Below are 27,963 nucleotides of genomic sequence, written 5' to 3'. Positions count from 1 at the left end.
ACATGCAAAACCAACACAATACTTTTTAAAATGGATTTCTCAGCCTAATAATGAATTCTGGGCCTTGAGCAATACTAATCCTAGAAGAAAACCTATCTGGCCCTATATGAGAATTCAAATTTCTGTCCCATTTATTGACCAGCAACATTTATAAGAAACAATTTTACTCCTTTCATTTTAAATTGATTTCTCTTTTTAGCAAAACTGTACTTTCTGAGAGCACTGAGGCAAAGAATTCATTTAATTTTACTTTTGAAAATCAATGGCTCCAAGACCTTTTCAGTCAATGGATTACCCTCGCTAGCCATTAGACACCTCTCTAGGCTGTTCGCTGACCTGTTGTGTCTCATGTAACATTGCAGCACTTTCCGTTAGTCTTACATGAAATGTTTTTGTCATTTTCCACCTTTGCACTCTTTCTTTTTAAAACTCTCAACTTCACCCTGCAATTTCTCAGCTTCTCTTTTTGTACCTGACAAGTATTATGTGTCCTTTGTGCCCTTAATTACATATTGTACTTCGAGATTTATTCATTTTGGTCTTTTCTAATCCTACAACTATATTGCCTGCTGGACAGTAAGGCTTCTCCCTTCAGGGAACTCTTATTTGTCTTTAAATTATCTTTTTCCTTCCAATTCTGAAAGCCACTGATTTTTTTTCTATGAGCCCTATCCACAAAATCTCAGGGCTATCCACAATTGCGGTGATCAAGACCTATTCTCCAGAATCTCAATTACTTCCTTCTCAATGTGAACTTTCTGTACCCAGGTTAGAAAAAGAAAATACAATGGCCAAAAGTAGAAAAAGACATATGTGACAGGAGCTGAAAAACTATTTTTTAGAGGAAGAAACAAAAATATAAAAGCTTACAAAAAAATATGAGAAAGCAGGTAGTTCTTGAAGAAATAAAGAATGAGGCATACTGAGTTAAAGGAAGGTATTGTGAGAGTCGACCCCCCTGCTACAACCCCCTCCCCAGAGCGGGGAATGAAAGGGCTAACTCCCTAACTCCCCAGAGCGGGGGAATGAAAGGGTTAACTCCCTAACTCCCCAGAGCGGGGAATGAAAGGGCTAACTCCCTAACTCCCCAGAGCGGGGGGAATGAAAGGGTTAACTCCCTAACTCCCCAGAGCGGGGAATGAAAGGGCTAACTCTCTGACTCCCCAGAGCTATCAGAACAGAGCAGTAAAGAATGCTTCACTCCCTAAACCTTTCCCAGGAGATAATCAGAGCAGGGCCAAAGGGAATGTCTCTGCTAGTCATTAACCACCAGATGTTCTGTTCTCTGTAAAGATAGAGATAAGCAAAAGAATGTACTGTATAAACAGGACCAGGGGGCACCTGGCACTCTAAGGTCAACCCAAGACCCTCGGTCTCCATAGTTACTCAGCCCCAGACCCTCAAATCAGCATTAGCCAGGTCCTGCGCCGCTCAGAATTAACCAATGCGATTTGCTTCTGTAAACTTGCTTGCCTCCTGCGTGTATCTTTAAAAACCCTGCACAAATTCCCCTCGGGGCCCCTCTGCACACGTTTGCCTGAGGGACCCCATGCGCATGGAAATAAACTTTCTTTTCCTCACCAAGAGCTGAGTCCTTGGGGTCTCTTTCCCTGCGGCGTTGGCCCTAACATCGTGGAGGCCCCAGCGAGATTAGCACGTCTCACGGGAGGTGACCCCAACGGCTCTACGGGTGAGTACGACTGGTCGCTTTTCATACCACCGGTGTTTATGCCCCGAGCCATACGGCTCCGATCTAGGGGCAATTTTTGTTATCTGTTTCGTACTCTGTTCCCTGGTGACTGGGGGACGCCCCACACGGTTTCCGTGGTTCACCGTCTGCGATAGGGTCTCCCTATCGATCTGGGGGATTTCGATTCCCAATCTGTGGTCCGTCTGGGCCAATCTGGAGACACCCTTTGAGGTGACTCATCTGGGGGATTTCGATTCCCAGTCTGTGGTCCGCCCGGGCCAATCTGGAGACACCCTGTAAGGTGTCTCATTTGGAGTGAAACTGATGCGTATGCATGTGAATGAAGTGGCCGGCCTGATTGTTTTGTGTGTCGTGGGTGCTGTGTTAGGTTATTTGTTGTACCGCGCTTGCGTTAACCGCCCTGTGACAATAGAACGTCATGGGACAGTCGACCTCATCCCCATTGTCCCTCACCCTCGACCATTGGTCGGAGGTGCGGAAGAGGGCTCACGATCTCTCCTTGCAGGTCAAGAAGAGTAAGTGGCAGGATTTCTGCTCGACTGAGTGGCCTGCTTTCTCTGTGGGGTGGCCACCAGAGGGGACTTTTCATCTGCCCCTCATTCTAGCAGTTAAGGACGTCATCTTCCGCCCCGGACAAAGGGGGCACCCTGATCAAGTCGCTTACATCCTGGTATGGCAGGACCTCAGGGAGGAACCCCCATTATGGGTAAAATCCTTTCTTCCCCCTTCTGACTCATCTGTACCAAAGCTTTTAGCTCTGAAAGGACCTCCCACTTCGGCTCTGGTCCTGCCCGAGTCTCAGCCTGATCTACCCTTACTCGACTATGACCAGCCTCCTCCTTCTCAGCCGACTCAACCTCCTCCGTACCCACTCTCTCCTCCAGCCTCCTCGTCCGAATCGAGTGCTGCTTCTCCGTCAGCCCCCTCTTCACCTGAGCTAAATTCCTCTTCTCCTCCGGTACCCACGTCCCCTCTATATCCCCCACTCCCTGCGATGGCTTGCCCCGAGCCCACACCTCCGGGGCCCACGGGCCCAGCCCAGAACACTCGGAGCAAGCTACGGCTTGAGGATCCAGTCGTTGCCCTCCCTCTCCGTCCCTATGGGCCCATGATAGACGATGGGACAGATGGAGGGCAGATGCCCGCTTTACAGTACTGGCCTTTTTCTACCTCAGATCTCTATAACTGGAAAAACAATAACCCTCCTTTTTCTGATGATCCCTCTAAGCTAACAGGTCTAATGGATTCTGTTATGTTCTCCCACCAACCCACATGGGACGACTGTCAACAGCTCCTAGGGGTCCTGTTCACCACCGAGGAAAGAGACCGCATCCTCCTGGAAGCCCGGAAAGCTGTTCCCGGAGAGGATGGCAGACCCACCCAGAGACCAGACCGGATCGATGACTTCTTCCCCTTAAAGCGCCCCAACTGGGACCCCAACTCACCTGCTGGTAGGCAGCATCTTTCTATCTATCGCCAGACTCTAATGGCAGGTCTCCGGGCGGCCGCAAGGCGCCCCACTAATCTGGCCAAGGTAAGAGAAGTTACCCAAGGACCTACTGAGACTCCCTCAGTTTTTCTAGAACGCCTGATGGAAGCTTACCGGCGATATACGCCTTTTAACCCTGAGGAGGAAGGCCAAAAAGGCTCGATAGCTATGGCCTTTATAGGACAATCGGCCCCTGATATAAGACGTAAGCTCCAAAGGCTAGATGGTCTCCAAGACCTGACTCTGAGGGATCTTGTTAAGGAAGCTGAAAAGGTCTACTATAAGCGGGAGACAGAGGAAGAGAAAGAGTTAGCTAGGGACAAAAGACGAAACAAGGAATTAACTAAGATGTTGGCCACAGTTATTCAGGGAAAACCTGAGCCAGGAAAGGGAAAGCCCACTCGCCCTCCATTAGACCCTGATCAATGTGCATATTGTAAGGAAAAAGGACACCTGATCAAAGACTGTGAAAAGTTAAAAAAGAAACGGGCCAAAGAAGAACGAGAAAGACAGTCCTCACAGCGATCCCGAGCCCCCATGCTCACCCTAGATGAAGAAGACTAGGGACTTCGGGGCTCGGATCCCCTCCCCGAGCTCAGGGTAATGTTTAAAGTGGAGGGGACTCCCGTGGAATTCGAGGTCGATACGGGAGCTGTTTATTCGGCCTTACAAGCCCCCTTAGGGGCCCTTTCAACTAAGAAATCATTAGTTCAAGGGGCTAACGGGAGCAAATATCGCTCGTGGACCACTGAGCGCACAGTTGACTTAGGCAAGGGAAAAGTAAAACACTCCTTTCTGGTTATTCCCGAATGTCCTGCTCCCCTCCTGGGACGGGACTTATTAACCAAACTGGGGGCAAAGATTTCCTTTGAGCCCCAAGGACCTCAAGTGACATTCCGTAACCCAAAGGTTGGGCAACCTATGGTTACGGTGTTATCCCTAAAACTGGAAGATGAATATAGGCTCTACGACCACCAGGATCCCCAGCCTATCGCCCCAGCCTGGTTAACTGATTTTAAAGAATCCTGGGCCGAGACGGCTGGACTCGGGCTGGCAAGCCAGCAACCGCCTGTAGTGGTTACTTTAAAAACCACTGCCTCCCCTATTCGGGTCAAGCAATATCCCATTAATAGAGAAGCTCACCTAGGGATTAAGGTGCACATACAGAGACTTTTAGACCAAGGGGTATTAACTCCTTGTCGGTCTGCATGGAATACTCCGTTACTCCCGGTCAAAAAGCCCGGGACGAATGACTACAGACCGGTACAGGACCTAAGGGAGGTCAATAGCAGGGTAGAAGACATTCACCCCACCGTACCCAATCCCTATAATCTCCTCAGCGGGTTAAATCCGTCAAGGACTTGGTATACTGTTCTGGATTTAAAGGATGCCTTTTTCTGTTTGCCTTTACACAAAGATAGCCAGCCCTTATTTGCATTTGAATGGACGGACCCTGAGACTGGGTCCGCCGGACAACTAACCTGGACGCGCCTCCCACAGGGCTTCAAAAACAGCCCAACCATCTTTGATGAAGCCCTACATAAGGATTTAGCCCCCTTTCGGGCTCAACACCCAAGCCTCACCCTTCTTCAATATGTAGATGACTTGCTGCTGGCTGCGGACTCTGAGGGTGACTGCACAAGCGGAACTCAGGACCTTTTACGTGAGTTGGCTATCCTGGGGTATAGGGCATCAGCAAAAAAGGCTCAAATTTGTAAGCGAGAGGTAATTTTTCTGGGCTACTCCTTAAAAGGGGGACAAAGGTGGCTCACTGAGGCCAGAAAACAGACTGTGGTCCAGATTCCCCCTCCAAAGAGTCAAAAACAATTACGAGAGTTCCTGGGCACTGCGGGGTTCTGCCGGTTATGGATCCCCGGATTCGCAACTTTGGCAGCTCCCCTATATCCGTTACTGAAGGGGGGATCTCCCTTTATCTGGAAAAAAGATCACCAGCAGGCCTTTGATGCCATCAAGCGGGCTCTCCTGTCCGCTCCGGCCCTGGCTCTTCCTAATGTGGATAAGCCCTTTACTCTCTTCATGGAAGAAAAAAAAGGAATGGCGAGAGGAGTGCTGACCCAGGCCTTTGGGCCATGGAGGCGTCCGGTGGCTTACCTCTCAAAAAGACTGGACACTGTGGCAAGCGGGTGGCCACCCTGCCTAAAGGCCATCGCAGCAGCTGCCTTGCTCATTAAAGACGCTGACAAATTGACTTTGGGACAGAAAATAACAATCATTGCCCCGCACACGCTAGAAAGCATCATCCGCCAGCCTCCAGACAGATGGCTCTCAAATGCCAGAGTTACTCATTATCAGAGCCTCTTGCTCAACAAGGACAAGATAACTTTTGGACCCCCGGTGACTCTCAACCCGGCGACTCTGCTGCCGGAAGAAGCTTCGGAACCCGTCCTCCATACCTGCCAGGACGTCTTGGCAGAAGAGGCCGGAGTACGACCGGACTTATTGGATTGCCCCCTACCCAATGCAGAGGTGACCTACTTCACTGACGGGAGTAGCTTTTTGATTCAAGGTAAGCGGTATGCGGGGGCGGCTGTGACTGATTATTCCAATGTTATATGGACAGCCAGACTAGAGGACGGGTCCTCGGCCCAAAAGGCCGAACTGATTGCTTTGACTAAGGCTCTGGAGCTCGCTAAAGGAAAGCGAGCGAACATTTACACGGATAGCCGATATGCTTTTGCAACGGCCCACATCCACGGGGCCATATACCGCCAGCGGGGGCTTCTGACCTCCGCAGGAAAAGAAATAAAACACAAACAGGAAATCCTCCAGTTGCTCGCTGCAGTTATGTTGCCCCGGAAGGTGGCGATAATACACTGTAACAGCCACCAGAAAGGGACTGATCCCGTCACAAGGGGAAACAACCTGGCCGATCAGGCAGCAAAATCTGCAGCCTTGGGAGACTCACAGATGTTGGTGACTGATGTCAAAGATTCTCCTCAAAAGGAGAAAGCTCAGATTAACCAAACCCCTGAAACACCTGATTTGACTGCTTACATACAACAGGCCCACCGGCTCACTCATTTGGGAGCTAAAAAGCTAAGCCTACTGGCCCAACGCCAAGACTTCCCAGGGGCATCCCCCACTGCCATACGTCAGGTCGCCAATCGGGTGGTGGCTAATTGTGAGGCATGTCAATTGACCAATGCCTACCCTGCCAAGCTGGCCCCCGGCAAAAGGCTACACGGCACCAGACCTGGACAATACTGGGAAGTGGACTTTACAGAAGTTAAGCCTGCCCGATGCGGACTAAAATATCTGCTAGTTTTTGTAGATACCTTTTCTGGATGGACTGAGGCTTTTCCTACCAAAAAGGAAACCGCTGCCGTGGTAACTAAAAAATTGATGGAAGAAATATTTCCCCGGTTCGGATTGCCAAAGGTAATAGGGTCTGATAATGGACCGGCGTTTGTGGCTAAGGTAAGTCAGGGACTGGCCAACATATTGGGGATTGATTGGAAATTACATTGTGCTTATAGACCCCAAAGTTCAGGACAGGTAGAGAGAATGAATAGAACCATTAAGGAGACCCTCACTAAATTGGCTCATGAGACTGGCTTAAAAGATTGGACGATGCTCCTGCCGTATGCCCTTTTTCGCGCGCGAAACACCCCGTCTACCAAACCCCCTAACCTTACTCCCTTCGAAATCCTTTTTGGCACTCCACCCCCCATTCGAGATCTCACTCCCTTAACTGAGCATGCTGCCTTGTTGCCAACCTCCCTGTCTGACAGGCTCATCGCCCTTGACAACCTGCAGAGGGACGTGTGGACGCAGCTAGCCTCGGCCTATGCTCCCAGTGAGTTCCCCGCGCCACATCCGTACCAGGTGGGAGACTTTGTGTTCGTCCGGCGCCACCAACAAGAGACTCTACAGCCTCGCTGGAAAGGACCGTACCAGGTCCTATTGACTACTCCTACAGCGGTAAAGGTTGACGGAGTCGCCTCTTGGATCCACGCGTCACACCTAAAGCCTGCCTCGGCACCAGTGGACGGCTCCTGGGAACTCAAACGGTCTGATAACCCCCTGAAGCTAAAGTTGCGCCGAAGGACCCCCTGAGATTATTCAGAGTACTACCCTTATGTGTCCCTCTAAGATGACCCGTATGGGACCCCAGACTTTAACCCTCCGGGCTCTAATGGGATTACTTATATTAATAATCCCCACTGTAGCTAGCCCCCATCGCCCCTGGAAATGGTCGTTAATACGATGGGGGGACTCACGTGTGGGTAGCACCTGGGAAGGATCAGGAAGTCCATGGTTTGCGCCCACACCCTGTTGGTTCTTTCCAGGGCTCCAATGTCCCAAACAAAGTCATTTTTATCTTTGTCCCGCACCAACCGGGAGTAGATCATATTGTAATTCCCCAGGAGAATATTTTTGTGCTTATTGGGGCTGTGAAACCGCTGCAACAGGGTGGCAACCCGCCTTCCCCGATGAACACCTTAAAATGACATGGGGGCCGCCGGGATGCAGCCTAGATAACTACCCACCGGCCGGTCAGAGATCCTGTCAGGTTCTAAATATCACTGTCACCACTCCTGAGGACCCAGGTTGGCTGACAGGACGCACCTGGGGACTTCGAGTCTATGAACCAGGTAAAGACAGGGGAAGCCTTATTCTCATAAAAAAGGTTCCCCTGCAGGCCCCATTTGTGCCCATAGGCCCAAACTTTACTCTAAAGCCAAAATATAATCAGCCTACTATAGATCCTGTTACTACTGTTCAAACAACCATAGTAAGTCCCTCAGCCATAACAGTTTCTCAAGCTCCGCTACTCCAGACAGATCACGTACCTGTCCCTCAATATTCACATTCTAACCTACTCAGTTTGATTAAAGGAGCATACATGGCTTTAAATCATACCCGACCTGATCTCCCCCAATCCTGTTGGCTATGTCTAAGTCCTAATCCCCCGTATTATGAGGGAACCGCTCTAAATGACTCTTATACACTAACCCCCAACCCCGGCCAATGCGATTGGAATCAAGTATACCACACTCTCCCCCTTCCTGGCCTCGCTGGTCAAGGAACTTGTATAGGAGCAGTTGATAACTGGCCAACAAGCTTGCGACATCTTTGCCTCACACACACTAATTCCTTTCCCAAAGATCAGTACCTCGTCCCTCCTGCTGGAGCCTTTTGGCTATGTACCAATGGGCTCACTCCTTGTGTCTCCACTAACGTCCTCCTTGCAGACAGCAGCTCCTGCATCCTTATAGACCTTATGCCACGCATTAAATATCTCCCCCCTAACACGCTCCCCCTCATGGGAGGTCGATATAAACGAGAACCTGTCTCCCTGACCCTAGCAGTCCTATTGGGAATAGGTGTGGCGGGGGGAATAGGAACTGGCGCAGCAGCCCTCATTACTGGGCATCAGTCTCGCCAAGAGCTTCTTACAGTAGTAAACCAAGATTTACAGGCCTTAGAAACTTCTATAACTGCGTTACAACAATCTCTCTCGTCTCTATCTGAAGTAGTGTTACAGAACAGAAGAGGCTTAGATCTTCTATTTTTAAAAGAAGGCGGTCTCTGCGCTGCACTTAGAGAAGAATGTTGTTTCTACACTGATCATACTGGGATTGTAAAAGACGCAATGGAAAAGCTGAGAGAGAGAATCAAATCTCGAGAGCCCCCTTCAAGTGAAGCCAAAATGTTTTCCTTCTGGGAATCAATCCTGCCCTATGTTCTCCCTTTACTGGGACCCCTGGCCGGATTCATTATAGTCATGGCTATAGCCCCTTGCCTCATTAACCGAGTAACCCAATTTGTGAGGGCTCAGATCTCTCAGGTAAAAGTTATGGTGCTACGTCAACAATATGACCCCTTACCTATACAGGACCTTTAGGATTAAAAGTCATTGGGAAAAAAATAAAAGGGGGGAATGTGAGAGTCGACCCCCCTGCTACAACCCCCTCCCCAGAGCGGGGAATGAAAGGGCTAACTCCCTAACTCCCCAGAGCGGGGGAATGAAAGGGTTAACTCCCTAACTCCCCAGAGCGGGGAATGAAAGGGCTAACTCCCTAACTCCCCAGAGCGGGGGAATGAAAGGGTTAACTCCCTAACTCCCCAGAGCGGGGAATGAAAGGGCTAACTCTCTGACTCCCCAGAGCTATCAGAACAGAGCAGTAAAGAATGCTTCACTCCCTAAACCTTTCCCAGGAGATAATCAGAGCAGGGCCAAAGGGAATGTCTCTGCTAGTCATTAACCACCAGATGTTCTGTTCTCTGTAAAGATAGAGATAAGCAAAAGAATGTACTGTATAAACAGGACCAGGGGGCACCTGGCACTCTAAGGTCAACCCAAGACCCTCGGTCTCCATAGTTACTCAGCCCCAGACCCTCAAATCAGCATTAGCCAGGTCCTGCGCCGCTCAGAATTAACCAATGCGATTTGCTTCTGTAAACTTGCTTGCCTCCTGCGTGTATCTTTAAAAACCCTGCACAAATTCCCCTCGGGGCCCCTCTGCACACGTTTGCCTGAGGGACCCCATGCGCATGGAAATAAACTTTCTTTTCCTCACCAAGAGCTGAGTCCTTGGGGTCTCTTTCCCTGCGGCGTTGGCCCTAACAGGTATAAGTGCATCTTACAAAAGTTAAGCATAAATAACTTAATGTCTAGTGTGCTAAACACCAAAACACCAGCTATTAAAATGTAGCAGTCTCTCCACTGGTCTCCCTCTCCCCATATTACCTGCCTAAAACTCCAGTACACCACCAGAGTTATTGCTATAAAATCTTATGTAATTATTTCCCTGCCGGGAAAGCTTTCATTGTTCCTGGTCCATCTAAAATAAAGTCCCAAAGCTTATAAAATCTTAATTATCTGAATCCCACCTACTTTCCATATCCATTTCTACGTACTTCTCATTCTTCTCAGGCTCTGAGTGCGCTAAACATTTTTTTATTTGAAAAAAGATTAAGATAAAAGAGGACATAACAAAACAGGGCAGAACAAAACAATTTAAGCAACATAGTGTTTCACCACAAGACAACGTGACATAACAGTAGCTACCATAGTGTCTCTTTCCTTGAAATATTTGAGTATAGCTTCATACACTATAGTAGCAAACATAACAAGACAGTATAAAACCATTCAAGAGAATGAAAGTGTTACAGGGTATTCAGAACCAACTAACAGAAAATGAACAATGGTTACTATATTATCTCCTTTTGTTTATACTATCACATATAATAAAATCCAATAAGGCACAACACGATAAAACCAATGGGGACAGAAGAACAAAAGCTTAAACAAAATATTTATGAAGTTCCTCTGATCTTACATGTTTCAAGAATGCTCTTTCCTGCCCTGACTGTTCTTGCTCTATTCTATTTAACTGTCTCATAGATGTCTCTTCTTACTTGATTCCTTAAATAAAATTAAATACCCCCTTCTGCAAACCACCATGGTTCACTGTAGCCCTTCCAGGGGGAGAACCAGCAGTGTCTCCTGAGATCCACGCCATGTTGGAACTTAGGACTCTGGGAAGCCAAGCAAGCACCTCCCCTCCCTGGTAAGCAGAGGCAGGGTGGCAGACTGCAGTCCTTCAGGGGGAGAACCAGCAGTGTCTCCTGAGATCCACACCATGTTGGAACTGAGGATGCTGTGAAAGCAAATGACCATCCTGCCTCCCTGCTTAGCAGTAGTGAACCTACTGCTACATGGCCTAGAGTCAAATATCCCACTTCCCCATCCTCCTTCTCCTCCCCCACCCCCTGCCCATTAGCAAATGGAAACCAGAAATAATCTGAGCATCTCCTGGGAGGTTGACCATAGCAAATAAGGGAGACTTCCTTTTACCATTTCTTTGAAAGCAAATATTTTTATTACTGTTTTGCTTTTTTCTGATTAATGGTACTGTTCTATTCAATATTCTTTTTTGATAAGTTCTATAGTGTTCTATATTTCATCTCATTTTGATATATGTGATTGAAAGAACAACTATTTTAAAGATAGCAAAATATACTATGATACCTAGTACTGTTATCCCGGTAACCTGCTGTGAAGTTCTGTACCAATTTCACTGTACAATCTTAGTTGGGTTTATTCTGACTTGTTCTGTTGTATACTTTCAAAATAAAACAAAAACAAAAACAAAACACCATGGTTCATTGCATTTCTCCCATCAAAGCATATAGCTCACTGTTGTATTATCTTGGTTACTTGTCTGTATCTCGCTATAGCTTAAAAGCAGTAAGTTTATCACTTTTACCCTGATATTCCAGCACCTAACAACAAATATGGTACCTGATGAAAATTAATATATATTGTCTTGGGTAGCTATTATACAAATAATTAGATAGTAGGGCCCTCTAGTAACCCAATATATTCAATCCAGAGCTTGATTTGAGCTTCTAGTTCCAAGTCTTTTTAAAACTTGTAGGATAAATACTGGCAATTCCTGGGATGTGTATTTGTAAGTTACCTTCAGAACATGGAACAGTTGATCTCCCTACTATTTCCTCTCTACAGGCCACAGGGATTTGTGTACCAAAACGCCCATGTTATCCAAAGTTTAGCAACTCATGTACTTTTAAAGCTTATCTGGGTCTTTTCACCTGGTCAGTTATCACAATCTCCTATATCCCTCTCTACTGAAGAGTCAAGATTACACAATAAATGGCATCTCCCAACTCTGTCAGCCTCACAACATGACAGATCTAGCATCTCAGAAAAAAAAATCATTCACAAAGGCCTCTGACCTCTATCCATTCTATACTGAATCTGTTTTTCCATCCTAGTAAATCTAGTATAAAAAGAAAAAAACTGGGACAACTAAACACGTTCTAGGATCTCAGAGTCATCATGCTGGGACCGTATTTCTAGGAACTGTACTTTAGAGATGGAAAAGAGTGAGTAGAAACTACCAACTCCATCTAGAAGTTTCTGAAATCAATGACTAATTCAATGCATTCTGCTTTATTTTTTAGATTTTATTCTGTTCTCTTCAAATTCCCTTTGTATAAAGGAAAGAAATTCAATCAATTAAGGTACAGTGAAAAGAAATTACATGGAGTCAGATTTGAAATGTTTATATATTCAAGTTTACCCTTTAAAGTAATATCAAGTTGGTTACTCAAGAGAAAATTTCCTAAGGAAAATTATGTAGATGTTATAAGTACAAATAACAGTACTACCTTGATTTTGCAAAAAATGACATTTTCAAATGTCAGGAAAAGGTAATAAGAAATTTAGAAAAGCCTTTGAGCATTTCAAAGTATGAATTCAAATCAAAAATATTTTTACAGGAAAGGAAAAAACTGAAAATGATGTGGCTTACTTCCCAAAGTAAAGGTGTCACTGAGAAGTATTTTCATATTTTTAAGAGTTTATTTGGTTACCAAAAAAGTGAAATTTCAGACTGAGGAGAACAAAGGTAAAACAAAATGCTATCTAAAATACTATAAATTTATTAGGGACTATTAAGTCCTATCATCAACCACTGAGGGATAAGATGGGCCATGAACTTTGAAAAAGAATATCAATAGAAATGAACTATTTAAAAAATTGGATTGTCCTAATTCTAACTGTCCTAATTCCCAAATATGTCTGTTCATTTGCTTCTTTTTGAATTTTTTGATATGAATTTGCTGCTAAATATTGTGTGTAATAGATGTCAGTCTGACTGTGGTGTTTCTCCTTTGCCCAAATACATCTCAGTTATGAAAGTGAGTCAGAAATGAAGTCATACTTCTGGACCATTAGTGGATAGAGTGGGCACTTGAACGAAGATGTAATGCATTGTGCCAGTTAATCCTGATTATCAACTTAAATGAACTAAGCAACTCCTGGAGAAGTGATTAGATTATGATGGTGCTGAACTCATCAATGATTTAAACCACTACTGAGTTCATAGCCAAATGGGCTATTTCCAAAGGTGGGGACCAGTTGGAGGAAGTGGGTAAGGAGGGCATAATCTCTGGGACTATGTCTAGTCCACAGACCCTTCCTTTCTGGCTCATTCCACCCTACTCTCCTTCCTGGCAGCCATGAGGCTAGCCATGCCTTTCTACTTTAATGTGTCTGCCTTGAAGTCCCTAACCATGAACCAAAACCTCTGAAACCATGAGCCAAAGTAAACCTCTCTTCTTTTAAGTAGCAGGTGTCAGGTATTTTTTTTCCAACAACAGGAAATCTGACCAAAACATGCATATTAAAATTTGGAAGTGTTAGGGTGACTTGCTTCTCAGTTCTACCATGATGTGCTCTGCAGAATGGTAACATGGAAAATTATTCGTCTCAGATCGGATTGCATAACCAATAAATGTAAAAGTAGCTACAAGATTTTGCTTTTGGAGATTCAAAAGTTACACTAGTATATTAAAAGTTAAAACAAGCCTGGTGTTATAGTCAGGGGTTTCAAGAACAATATCATATAGGACACGTAATTTATAGTATTATTTATATGGTCACCCAAGGAGTCAAACACAAAGTGCAGGAAATCTGTCCACAACACCAAAGACCTAGAAAATCCAGCCAGGGGACCGGATCGCATAACAATAACCTGTGTGAGTTCAGCTGAAATCCTAGAGCCCACAACAAGGACCCATGCAAATCTATTTTACAGATCTGCCCTGGAAAGGTAGAAGTCAACGGTGGAATCTAGAAAGTTTACATCAGCAGGTGAAGGATCTGTGCCAGCAGGCTGAGCATTCTGTACTGGAGCCAAGAAGCAATCCTCAAAATAAGGACCAGGGATCCCCTGAAAAGTACCACAGCCATCCTCAGCAACAATGAGGTTTTAAGCTCCTTTGATAAGACAATCAAGTACACATTAGGAAGCCATCATGACAAGCTTCTCCTGGAAATTAAGCACACATCTTTCCCCTCCAGAGTAGGAAATGATGCTCAAAGTAAGGACCAGCATCCCTCAAAGTGAACCACAGCTATTCTCAGTAATAAAGTCCCAAGCTCCTCCAATAACAGCCCAATTCATATCAGAGGAGCCAGCATGAAAAGCTCCTCCAGGAAAACTAACAAATTCAAACAACAACACTTACGAGAACTCACAACACTACTCTTCCTCTCCAGTTCTCCTTTTTACACTAGCAACAGCCTCAGGTTGGCCATCCACTTTCAGTACCATGCTGATTCAGTTAAGTTGGTATTTAAGGTGACCACCAGTTACCAATCTACTACACCTGGCAATAAATTGATCTGCTTATCTTTGTTTAGTTTGATATTTAACATGATATTTGCCAAATATTTTTAAATTTTTAATTGAGTTTTTCAACTGACAAAAATTATACACACTAACTGTATACAACGCTCTGTTGTTAAACCTTTTGAACCATTTGATAACTGTTAAGGTCTCAGAGACCAGAGCTCCCTCAAAGTGAACCACAACCATTCTCAGGAAAATGCTTGAAGAAAGCTAACCCACTCAGTGATTCTAGATTTGCTTCTGGATTTCCTAGGCTACTGCGCAAGCCCAAGCATTGGTTATATAATATCCTACAATAGTGGTTCTTAAACTTCTATATGCCTATGAATCGCTTGGGAATCTTGCAAGATGCAGCTTTTGAGTCAGTGATTTGCAGTATGGCCATGGAATGTGCATTTCTATCAAGCCTCCAGATGTTATCAATACCACTGTGACACTTTGAGAAGCAAACCTCTACAGAAATATTTCAGTAGAAAGTTTTTCATGTCTTCCATGTCTTATCCTACCCTTAATTACGAATCTTCCTAAAATGCTAATTTCACTATGTCATGTAACTGGCGAAAAACTCAGCAGTTTCCTCTTTCTTGCAACATTAATAATTCAACAATTGGCATTTTTCGAACCTTTATAAGTATGTCCAATGGTTGTAAATAGCTAAGGATACAGTGATTAAGTAAGAAACAAGGTGCAGAATAATAGCAGCCAAAATAAGAAGTAAACAGATAATTTCCTGAGACTTTGGTTTCCTTCCTTCTAAAATAAGGGTTGACGAAGAGCAGCAGTGTAATCAATCCACCCCAAGTATCATAGTCACTGATACAGTGGGCCAAAAGCAACTATCTGCAGTCTCTCAGTATCTCTCACAGGAAGGTAGCTTCTCAGGTGATTCTCACGGTCTGCTGGACTAGATCAATGAACTCAGGAATGCTGTCCAAACCTTCTGTTAATCCCATATTAAACTTCTTAAACTGCAAACTCTCGGGATCACCCAATTTGTTTAATCAAAAACTTCAGAAATGGGTCCTGAAATTTGGGTTTTAAAAACTTTTCAGGTAATTTTAATAGACACTGCATTAAACAATCAGTACAAATTTCCCTTCAACTCTAAAATGCTATCAGTTTTGGCCTCTCAGAGCCTTTGCAAGGATTTTGGAGATCTAGACTATTTTTATAGATTAGAAATATAAATTCTGGAATCAGACCACCCAGGTTCAAAATGAAGCTTTTACACTTAATTGCTGTGCACTCTCGACAAATTACTTCTATTGTTTGTGCTCCGAGTTCTCATTTTTATAATGAAGCAGATAATCATAGCTACTTTCATAAAATTGTTATGGAAATTAGGCGATGTGCCTGATAAGTGGCTTTTCAGGTCACCACTAAATCATTCCCCTCTTACTGAGGTCTTCCTTGGCCACCCTATCCAAAATTCCAACCATTCCCGGTCCCCTCTCCTGCTTTATTTTTCTCCTTTGCAATTATTATTTACCAACGTACGACATATTTTACTCCTTGCTTCATTTACTGTCTCTCTCCACAAAGATAGAGTCCTCTAAAGGCCAAGATTATCATCCACTGTGCTAAAAGCTGTATCCCCAGTGTCCAGTACAAGGTTTGAAACATTATATAAACTCAAAAAAATACTGATAGGGTGAACAAGTCAGCAAATGTTGACGATTAACATTATTATTAGAAATGTACACTAATCTCAATGTTGCTTGTTTTAACACTTGCTGTCTCAAATTGCACTGATGTCTTATTTTGCTTCATTCAAATTATTTCATACCTAAAATGTTCTCCTGTCTGCAGTCAGCCCAGTTAATTTCCATTTCCATTCTAACTCTTTAATATTCCCTGTTTACTCTTTGATGATTATAGTTCCCTGAATAAGCATACTGTTTACTATCTGTAACACACAATTTAACACCTAATTATCTTGATTTAGTGTCAGTGAAATGAGTTACTTCTAAGTAATTTACTGAAAGAGGTGACATCAATGATGCAATAAGAATTCCATGAGAAAAAAGCCCTATAAGAAACAATAGGAAATCTTACCGTAATTACTCATGTTGTTTTCAAATGATAAACATTGCACTTTGCATTTTACAAAGTACTTTTATATTCATCTTCCTAGTTTTCACCAAGTAATCTCAAAGACTATATTTCCTTTCTCCTAATTTTCTAAGAAATGTTTAAGTAAACGATGAAGAGCACATTCCCTCAGGGAGGGAAACAAGAATAAATTATAAAACACACAATAGAAGCAGAAAATCACCAAAGAAGTTAGTAGGTCACAGATGGAACAAAATTGGCTCTTTTGTCCTTTGTCCTCTGTCCAAATGGGTCTGCAAGACTTCCTACCCTTCCTATGCAGGAGTCCAGGCAAACACCGTCAGTTTATCAGAGCTGGTAGAGCAGGACAGACCTACATGCCATGCTGACCTACTCTAACCATCTGTCTTCTGAAAACACAGAAAACATGCTAGGAAATTTTAAATGACTGGTCAAGACTCGTACATGGTGCCAAAACCAAAGCTAGAAATCAGCCTTTAAACCTTGTGTTCAGGACTTGTTATCCCTCTTAATTCATTTCTGAAATTCAGTATTTAAATTCCATTTTAAAGCCATCAAAACATGACAAGCAAGCCTCTGACAGAGTTTTTATATTGATTCTCATGAATGTAACACTGAAACAAAAAAATGGCGGCTATAAGTCAAGTGATAGACAGGGTTGGTTAACCTGTTATTTTTGGTTCTATTTATTTATCTATACTGAGAGTGTGCCATGACTGTAAATAGACAAAACAGATCATTTTAATTCTGCTGTCCTAGAAAAAGAAAAGGAAAATAGTCTTCATTAATAGAAACTGGGCTTAAATCCAATCCTGAAATAACATACTACTGAGTCAAGTCTGTAAAGGTGATTTTTCCCTCAATAACTGCAAAACATTATTTTAAACAGAACCTCGCCATAATTTAAATTTATGGAAAACATACAGATTTGAAAGCATATGAAGAAGAACTGAGGGAGACAAACATCTAGCTTTCTATAAATAATGATTATTTCCTTACCATGAAAACTATGCCAGCATTTTAGAATTATAATTTTTCAAAGAGCCTCCTCCAAATCATAGTTTCTAAATGCTACAAGCACTTCCTCACTGCAGTTCGAAAGAAACTGACTTGTCAAATTTCACCTCACCGACTGGTAATTCTATCTTGATTGCTCTCGTGTTTTAGGCATGCTATAATTGAAGCTGCTTTTTTGAGATAAGCCATTGTCTAATACAGTTAGAAATTGCCTCTGGCACTGTCTGCATTAACCACGGCAACCTGGATGATAACTGAGAGTCCTTTACTTTCTAGAGTTAGCTCAGGTTAGCAACTATGTTACTTAGCTAGCTACACAGTACCAGCAGTGGGTCTGTCAAGTCAGAACTTTCACCTTGAGAAGGTGAAGCTGAGCGGAACCCAAGGGAAGGAGGAAGAAGACAGCGAGGACACAGAAGCACACCTTCTAGCAGACACCCACCACCAACCCCAGGGAAGATGCTGAGACAGGACCTGCACTGCCCCTGATACACAAGAAAGGTTTTGTCACCTAGATGTACACAGCAACGATCCCAGTAGACCTCAGGAAAATCTAGCCACAAAGTCATGCTTGCTAAGAGAGCCCCCAACAGCTGAAAAGTCTCAGTTGGCCACCACCACCCTGCTTAGTCAGACCAGAGGTCACTGGGGCATTAACTGAACTGAATTGAAAAGAAAAATGAAACCAGAGCTCTAGTCAGTTCTAACCTGGACATGAACCCTTTTGACAAACAGGGTACTTGTGACTTCTAAAATCTGACCAGAGAGGAGGAGCTGGGCAGATCTGGGGTGCCCTCACTGGCCTCTCTGCATGTCTGGAGGACTCTGGATTTCTGCGCCCAGACTGCTGGAGTTCCCTCAGGCTTCCAGGTGCAGTGAAGGAGAGAGGTGGGTTTAAGGCTTCCACATCAGCCTCCCCATTCCCGGCTTCATTTGGAGACCTGCTGAGCTCCCGATAGGTGGGCTGGCCCACACTACCAGCCTAGCCCAGCCTGTTTAGCTGCCGCGCCTGGCCACAGGTCTGCAGAGGAGGAGCTGGGCAGATCTGGGGTGCCCTCACTGGCCTCTCTGCGTGTCTGGAGGACTCTGGATTTCTGCGCCCAGACTGCTAGAGTTCCCTCAGGCTTCCAGGTGCAGTGAAGGAGAGAGGTGGGTTTAAGGCTTCCACATCAGCCTCCCCATTCCCGGCTTCATTTGGAGACCTGCTGAGCTCCCAATAGGTGGGCTGGCCCACACTACCAGCCTAGCCCAGCCTGTTTAGCTGCCGCGCCTGGCCACAGGTCTGCAGAGGAGGAGCTGGGCAGATCTGGGGTGCCCTCACTGGCCTCTCTGCGTGTCTGGAGGACTGTGGATATCTCTGCAACCAGGGAGGGTCCACAGGTTCCTGAAGCACTGTGGCCTGTGGTGAGTACCCTAACCCGGCTGCGATTGAAGAACTGTGGAGCTTCCAAGGGGCAGGTGGGCGCACAGTGTCCCTGAGGCCCAGCTTGTCTGGAACTGCGGAGTTCTGAGCAGGCAGAGGAGGGCCACTGGTTCTGTAGGCCTAATGGCTTGGAGTAGCGCGGCGCCAGAGTCCCAGTAGCTCCAAACATAGAAGGGGATTTTCAACAGATCCTGAGGAAGCTTTCAAGTAACACTTGAAACACAGAAATATAGGAAAATGACAAAACGAAAGACCAAATTACAACCTCAAACCTCCAGCCCATCTCAAGAAACCCTAGGAGCGATGTATATAGAAGAAAATATATCCCATCCACCTCATATATCAGACACAATAGCCACTGAAATTGACAAGCAACTCCAGGAAGCTTTAAAGAAATTCAAACTCGAAATAATCTCCCAGATAAAGGAAGAAATGATAAAAGAAATGAAGGAGATTCTAAATATATCTAAAGAAAACACAGATAAAAAATTGGAGGAACTAAACAAAAAGATAGAATCCCTAGACGAGCAATATAAGAAACAAACAGAATACATAATGCAGATGCACAGAGATATACAGGAAATAAAAAACTCCACTGAAAGTTGTAAAAACCGCCTTAATGAAAGTGAAGATAGAATTTCAGACCTTGAAGACAGGATTGCAGCTAGTGAACAGGAAAGGAAAGATCTTTTGAAAATAACAAGGAACCAGGAAACAACAATTCAACAACTGCAAGACGATGCAAAGAAGAATAACATAAGAATGATAGGGATTAATGAAAGAGAGGGAGACAACATGAAGGATGTCAGGAGGATATTTAGAGAAGTAATAGCTGAAAATTTCCCAAGCATGAGATCAGAAACTGACATCAGGATCAGTGAAGCATATAGAACTCCAAACAGTCATAACCAAAATAAAACTACACCCAGACATATAATAGTCACCATCCCAGAAATCCAACACAAGAATAGATTATTAAAAGCTGTCAGAGAGAAAAGACAAATCACTTATGAAGGAAAACCTATCAGAATCACAGCAGACTTCTCAGCACAAACGATAAAGTCAAGAAGAGCATGGAGTGAAGTATTCCAGATCCTAAAGCAAAATGATTTCCAACCAAGATTGATATATCCTGCAAAACTATCATTCAAAATAGATGGTGCAATACGATACTTCCATGACAAAGAACAGCTGAAGAACTTCATGAACACCAAACCAACCCTGCAAAAAATATTGAAAGACAGTTTAGATACACAAAGGAAAAAACCACTAAGCAAAGCAAAGAATTAAACAGAACCGAAAGATAAAGATGCAACAGCAGAGAGATAACATTCCTACAATTAACCAGCATTTAACAGTAATAACCATTAATGTAAATGGTCTCAATGCACCAATCAAAAGAAACAGACTAGCAGAATGGATCAAGAAACAAAATCCAACCATATGCTGTTTACAGGAAACCCATCTAACCCAGAAAGATACTCACAGACTGAAAGTCAAAGGATGGAAAACAATTCTTCATGCAGCAGGAATCCAAAAAAAGGCAGGAGTAGCCATTCTGTTTGCAGACAACGTGAACTTTAAACCAACAATGACCATAAAGGACAAAGAAGGTCACTACATACTCGTAAGGGGAAAACTCCAAGAGGAAGAGATAACTATCTTAAATATATACGCACCAAACTCCAGAGCACCCAGTTATATAAAACAATTATTAACAGAAATGAAAACTCAAATTATCAGTAACACAATTGTAACAGGAGACCTTAATACACCACTGACACCAAGGGACACATCAACCAGACAGAAAATGAGCAAAGAAATAACAGAACTGAATCACACCTGTGAACAAATGGGTTTGATAGACATATACAGAATGTTCCACCCAACAACATCAGAATACACATTCTTCTCAGCAGTACATGGATCATTTTCTAAAATAGACCATATATTAGCTCACAGAACATATTTAAGCAAATGCAAAAGAGTTGAAATCATCCCTTGCATATTATCGGATCATAGCGCTCTGAAATTAGAAATTAATGACAAAGGATACTGCAAAAATTCCGCAAACACATGGAAACTAAATAACACACTCTTGAGTAATCAGTGGGTCACAGAAGAAATTAAAGAAGAAATTAAACAATACCTAAAAGAAAATGAAAATGCAGATACAACTTACCGGAATCTGTGGGATGCAATGAAAGCCGTTCTGAGAGGAAAATTTATTGCACTGAGTTCCCACATCAGGAAAACAGAACGAATACAAGTAAATAACTTGATGCTACACCTCAAACAGCTAGAAAAAGAAGAGCAAGTCAAGCCCAAAGCCAAAGGAAGAGAGGAAATTATAAGAATCAGAGCAGAAATCAATGCAATAGAGACTAAGAAAACAATCCAAAGAATCAACGAATCAAAGAGTTGGTTCTTTGAAAGAATAAATAAAATCGATAAGCCCCTAGCCAACCTTATTAAAAAAAGGAAAGAAAAAGCTCAAATTCATGCAATAAGAAATGAAAAAGGAGAAATCACTACAGACCCAATAGAAATACAGAGGATCATCAACACCTATTTCGAAAACCTCTACTCTCAAAAGTTTGATAACACAGAAGAAATAGACAGATTCTTAGAAGCATATGAAGTACCAAAGCTAGATCAAGAGGATATAAAACTGTTGAATAACCCAATCTCTGCTAATGAAATTGAGAATGTAATTGGGTCCTTGCCCACCAAGAAGAGCCCAGGCCCAGATGGATTCACTGCAGAATTCTACAAGAAATATAAAGAAGACCTAATGCCGACACTCCTCAAACTATTCAATGAAATTGAAAGGGAAGCAATCCTTCCTAAGTCATTCCTGGAAGCAAATATTACTCTAGTACCAAAACCTGAGAAAGACCCAACTATAAAAGAGAACTATAGACCGATCTCCCTGATGAACACAGATGCAAAAATCCTCAATAAAATATTGGCAAATAGGATCCAGCAAATCATCAAGAAGATTATACACCATGACCAGGTGGGATTCATCCCAGGAATGCAAGGATGGTTCAACATACGCAAATCAATAAATGTAATCCACCATATCCATAAAGCCAAAAATAAGAATCACATGATCATCTCTATAGATGCAGAAAAAGCCTTCGATAAGTTCCAACACTTATTCATGATAAGAACTTTACAGAAAATTGGAATAAATGGTCTTTACCTCAATATAATAAAGGCCATTTATGACAAACCAACAGCCAGCATCATACTAAATGGCCAAAAATTGAAAGCCTTTACTTTAAAATCGGGTACAAGACAAGGATGTCCTTTATCACCACTCCTATTTAATATAGTACTGGAAGTACTAGCCAGAGCAATTAGGCAAGAAAGAGAAATAAAAGGGGTAAAGATAGGAAAAGAAGAAGTTAAATTATCATTGTTTGCAGATGACATGATACTCTACATAGAAGACCCCCTAAACTCCATTGAAATACTCTTAGATACAATAAATAAATTCAGTAATGTGGCTGGATACAAAATCAATACTCAGAAATCAATAGCATTCCTATACACGAACAACAAAATTACAGAGAGGGAAATAAGAGAAACTGCACTCTTCACATTAGCAAGCAAAAAAATGAAATATTTAGGAATTACTCTTACGAAAGAAGTGAAAGACTTATACAGTGAAAATTATAATACACTGAAAAAGGAAATTGAAGATGATCTCAGAAAATGGAAAGACATCCCTTGCTCATGGATAGGAAGAACAAACATTGTGAAAATGGCCATTCTCCCAAAACTGTTATACAGATTCAATGCAATCCCAATAGAAATACCATCAACATACCTTATAGATCTAGAGAAATCACTCCTAAATTTCATCTGGAACCAGAAGAGACCTAGAATCGCAAAGGCAATTCTAAGCAGCAAAGACAAAGCAGGAGGCATCACAATCCCTGACTTGAAGTTATACTACAAAGCAACAGTAGTAAAATCAACATGGTATTGGAATCAGAACAGAGCTGAAGATCAGTGGAATAGATTAGAAGATACGGCCACAACTACGAACACACTCAACCACCTTATTTTTGATAAAGGAGCCAAGCAGGTTCACTGGAAGAACGACAGTCTCTTTAATAAATGGTGCTGGAAAAACTGGCTCTCCATTTGCCGAAAACTAAAGCTAGACCCATGTCTATCACCATGTACTAAATTAAAATGTAAATGGGTCAAAGATCTGAATATTAAAACAGAAACACTAAATCTATTGGAAGACAAAATAGGTAGAAACCTTGGAGACATAGGAGTAGGTAAAGAATTCATGAACAGGACTCAAACCGCACGGGAAATACTTCCCAGAATCAATAACTGGGACCACTTCTTATTAAAAAGTTTCTGCATGTCAAAAGAAATCTCCAGCATAGTGAAAAGAAAACCCACAAACTGGGAAAAGATTTTAGTGAACTCTCTCTCAGACAAGGGCCTCTTGTCTAAAACATATAAAGAATTAAAGAAACTCAGACCTCCGAAATTCAAAGATCCAATCCAAAAATGGGCATCTGAGATGAATATGCAATTCTCAGATGAAGAAATGCAAATGGCAAATAAATACATGAAAAAATGCTCATCATCATTGGTCATTAGAGAAATGCAAATTAAAACCACACTGAGATACCATCTCACTCCTGAAAGAATGGCCAGGATCAAGAAAACCGACAACAAATGCTGGAGAGGCTGTGGGGAAAAGGGAACTCTCCTGCACTGCTGGTGGGAGTGTAGACTGGTACAGCCTTTGTGGAGATCTGTCTGGAGATTTCTCAAAAAGTTGGGACTGGAAATCCCATTTATTCCAGCTATTCCACTTCTAGGCATATTCCCAGAAGAACTGAAAGCATCATACCACAGTGATATATGTGCACCTATGTTTATAGCAGCACAATTTGTAATCGCCAGATCTTGGAAACAACCCAAGTGCCCATCAACTGAGGAATGGATAAAAAAGTTGTGGTATTTCTATACAATGGAGTATTATTCAGCTATAAAGAAGGATCACATTGAGATATTTATCAATAAATGGGCACAGCTTGAGACCATACTCATAAGTGAAATAAATCAATCTCGCATGTGTGAATACCGAATAGTTTCCCTAATGTAAGTAATGATTCAAATATATAAAAATATGTGGTAATCATGATTCCCCATTAGGTGGCCTTGAAGCCTTATAAAGTTTTCACTCATTAATTAGAAAGGCTTTATTCTGGGCTTCTTGATATGAAAATATTTGAAGCTAGAGTATATGAAGTTTTACCCAAATATTTCAAGGAAAAAGACACTATGGTAACTACTATTAAGTCAGGTTATAAGGTGGTGAAGTACTAGGTTATTGAAACAGTCATGCTGTGACCTCTATTGTTATATTGTTATGTCCTGTTTTATCTCAATCTCCCCCTTATTGTTTCAAAAAAAAATTATTTAGTCATTTCTTATGTTTGTCTTAATTAAAGAAAAAATTCAAAAAAATTAGGATATATAAATAGTAACTCTTTTCGATTTCCTATTAACTTGTTTTGAAGTCCTGTAGTACTCCCACGATCTTGTTTTGACTGATTAGACTCTGTTCCATTCTATATGATAGTATCAAGTTTGAAGACATAGGCAACTACTTTGAAGACAATAAGATTCACTAAGATACCCATTCTGGTTTGACTATTGTCTTCTTTGGAAGTCCTGTAATGTTTACAACGCCTAAGTTTTATTGGTCTTGTTCTCTACTGTTTTGTCCAACTTTATAATATCTAATAAGATAGACAATTCTTTTTAAGGAAACAAGGGACAACGTTGATAACCATTGTTGATAAACTTGTACTCTGTTCTACACCATGTGCTACGTCTATCCTTGGTATTGACTGACAGCTTTGTTTTGCCATATTTGACTGTATTCTTCCCCCCCCCAAGAAAGTAATAAGCACTAAGGAGTAATAAAATCCAAGATGTGTAAATTTTGTTGTAAAAAAGAGAGGGAAAAAAAAAAAAAAGAAAAGGAGCTCTAACGGATATAACAGCAAGTGTGTTTGGGGGTGTTAAATAGCTGACTTTATCAATGTTTTTGGAACATTGAACACAGCTGTTTGCAGTCTCCCTGTTTGAATGTCCACCTTGTGTTCTTTGATACTGTGATTTGAGGAACTATTTTCAAGAAAATAGTGTGTGGTCTACTGGCAGGTAATTTCTTACTGTTATGGTTTTTTGTTTTGTTTTGTTTTGTTTTGTTTTGTTTTGTGGTTCTGTATTGCGTGTACCCTTACGCCGCTTTGGTTTGTTTTGTGTTTTTCTCTTTTTCCTCTTAAATAAAAAATAAAAAAATAAAAAAAAAAAATAAAATCTGACCAGTATTTCTTGAAGAATGGTTTGTGAAACACTGGAGTAGTCTGCTTTCTGGCCTAGTTGTTCCAAAAATGCAGAAATCTCTTCCACTATTTCACATACTGAAGTATTTCTTTGGTCAACACACTTATTTGTGTGGAGAAGAGGCAAAACTTCAGTACACAGAAAATGTTTTAGTGTTCATCTCAGATACTGTTCACAAAACAAAGCACAACTGCTTTTATAGTAAAACAACTTCATTGAAAAAGTATTGTGTGCTGGTTAATAAAACACAATAAAGAGATAAGTCTAATAACTGAGAAGAATTGATTTAGAATTATGGGGTTTTTTCCCTTTTCAGCTCTGTGACCATAAACAAAGTACAGTAGTGCCTTAGTTCACAAACTTAATTCATTCCACAATTCTGGGGAAGATGGCCGCCTTCACTTCATGTGGGAAGATGGCCGTCTTCACCTTCATGTGGGAAGATGGCCGTCTTCAACTTCATGTGGGAAGATGGCCGCAGTCCTGTTCATATTTCATGCAGATTTCAAGAACAGGAGCTTTTGCAAACCAAGGTATTATTACTGTACTTCATATTTGTGACCCAGTTTTCTCTTTTGTAAAATAGAAACTAATTGTAATACAGCATTCTGAGGAGTACAGAAAAAGTACCCCATAAAAATACTTGACCCAAGGTAGAAATCAAATATTAATTTACATCTCCCAGTATCTTTTTACTGGAAAGAAAAGATTTACGTTAAAATAATGTTAATAATAATACATGGTTTAAAATCTTAAATAACCCAAAAATGTCTTTTTTGATTTAACTATTTTATAGCATTAATGTAAACGCTTTTCACGTATGTAATTGTATAAGACATCTGAATGAATTGTAACTAAGTCACCAAGTTGAACAATGGAAGTGGATACCATATGATGGATCTCTTTTTCCAGGAATACACTGCAACTTTATTTCTCTTCTAATCAATCCCACTATGATAAAATATAAAGAAGGAAGATCTATCTTTCGTCAACTGAATAACAGCAGTGGTTTATGGCCTGTTCTCCACAGAGTCCACTTTATTTGCATCTCCCAAAATATTTCTGCTTATTCATCTTCCAGAGCCTGCTTATAGCCTCTAATATTGCAACTACAGCACTAGGTATAGTGTCAAAGGCAAATCTAGGTAGTCCTACAAAAGAAGACTTAAAAGAAAGCACATTTGATGCACCTAAAAGGATAGGCAGAGACTGTCTTATAGCCAAGAACAACAGCAGGCTTGTCCATCTGTCTATCATCAAACCGAGTTATGCCCACTACTTATCAACAGGAGGTGGCCATGCGGGTATCACACTAAAATAGAACTTCTGCCATCAGGAAGATGACGAGGGAAGAAAATAATTAACCATTTCAGAGTGTGTTTCTAGGTTAGGATGATGCATGCATGAATTTCTGCTTACTTTTTACATAGTTTATAAAACTTTGCATGCTTATTTACTCATGTAATGTTTTCTGGGTGCTTTTTAGAATTGAGGCATTGGGTTAGCCTCTGTGGACACAATAATTTATTTGTTTAGGAATTGTTTCACAAGAGGGACAGAAAAGTTAACAAATAATTATAATACAGTACTAATAATGATTCCTGCTCATATAATACAGTGTGGGAAGCCAAAGAAAGTAGTAATCACTATGCAAAACTATGGTAATTTTACAAATTTGTGAGTCATCTTCTCTGGAATATTCCAGTGTTGGTATATGTGCTCAGAAAATCAAATACCAAGGCAAAACAGAAAGTGCAGATGTGAAAAGATGGATTTTAAGCAGCTGTTTGTCTGACAGTAGAGGAAAAAATGTTATTGTCTTTAATCTTCATTACTGTAGTCGGTAGGTACACGTTTAATTTTTTTATGATTTTCAACTTTGTAACTATGTCTGAACATGTAAATTTCTATTTTCTATAATACCGGTATATGTTTGAGAGTGTGACCATTTGTGTGTCACAAAGAAAATGTAGTTGTACACATAGACACAGTTATGCAGAAAAACACAGACTACCAATAGCTTCTTATTTCTGGAAATATGATTTATGATATAATTCTTAAACTGTACAATGACATTTTGCTTTCTAGGAAATATCCTAATAGAAAAACATTGGTATTTAGTAAAGTTAAAAATACTGATATAAATAAATCCTCCACACGCTTTAAGACATGCTACAAAGACTTTCTTTTTTTTTTTTTTTTTTTGTCTTTTTCATTTTTATCGGTACTGGGGATCGAACTCACGACCGCCTGCTTGCAAGGCAGGTGCTTATGCCGCTGAGCTAAATCTCCAGCCCCAACAAAGACTTTCTTTCAAACAAAGAAACAAATAAAGAGTGAACTGAAGCACTCCCATTGAAGCTAACATAGAAAATCTGGACACTGTCAGCTTAAAAATCCTATTTAAATGTCTACTGGCTTTGTTGCTAACACACAGCCTTGGAAGTTCACATCAACTTCACATGAAATTTAGTATTCCTCATTGAGGCAGTTCTCAAGGCTAAAACTTTTGCCAAGTCTTGCCTTGGTTATCTCTGTCTTAACATTTCTCTTTGTTGTCTGACCCATGTGGCACTCCAGACCTTTATGCACACCGGTACTGCCCCTTCCACAAGCTTAGCTCCATTACAAGAACAGTACACATGCAGAAGTGTACCACGAG

General features: G+C 41.9%; 2 protein-coding genes across 3 annotated transcripts in view; one reads left to right on the top strand and one right to left on the bottom strand.

Moving 5' to 3' along the window:
- The window catches only part of Slc44a5 (solute carrier family 44 member 5), a 373,608-nt gene that overhangs the window by 275,073 nt on the left and 70,572 nt on the right, over nucleotides 1-27,963 (bottom strand). The gene's annotated exons all lie outside the window — the stretch shown is intronic.
- On the top strand, nucleotides 1,737-9,748 carry LOC111754267 (uncharacterized). The gene is given in 2 exon segments (XM_063258181.1): nucleotides 1,737-3,673; nucleotides 3,710-9,748. Coding segments are annotated over 2 exon segments (5,112 nt in total). The 5' UTR covers nucleotides 1,737-2,129; the 3' UTR covers nucleotides 7,278-9,748.

This window comes from Cavia porcellus, unplaced genomic scaffold (genome assembly GCF_034190915.1).
Source record: "Cavia porcellus strain 051 isolate PalLab524CR breed Dunkin Hartley unplaced genomic scaffold, mCavPor4.1 scaffold_1, whole genome shotgun sequence".
NCBI lineage: Eukaryota > Metazoa > Chordata > Mammalia > Rodentia > Caviidae > Cavia > Cavia porcellus.
Note: the sequence above shows the minus strand (reverse complement) of the source record. Positions and strands in the feature narration are given on the sequence as shown.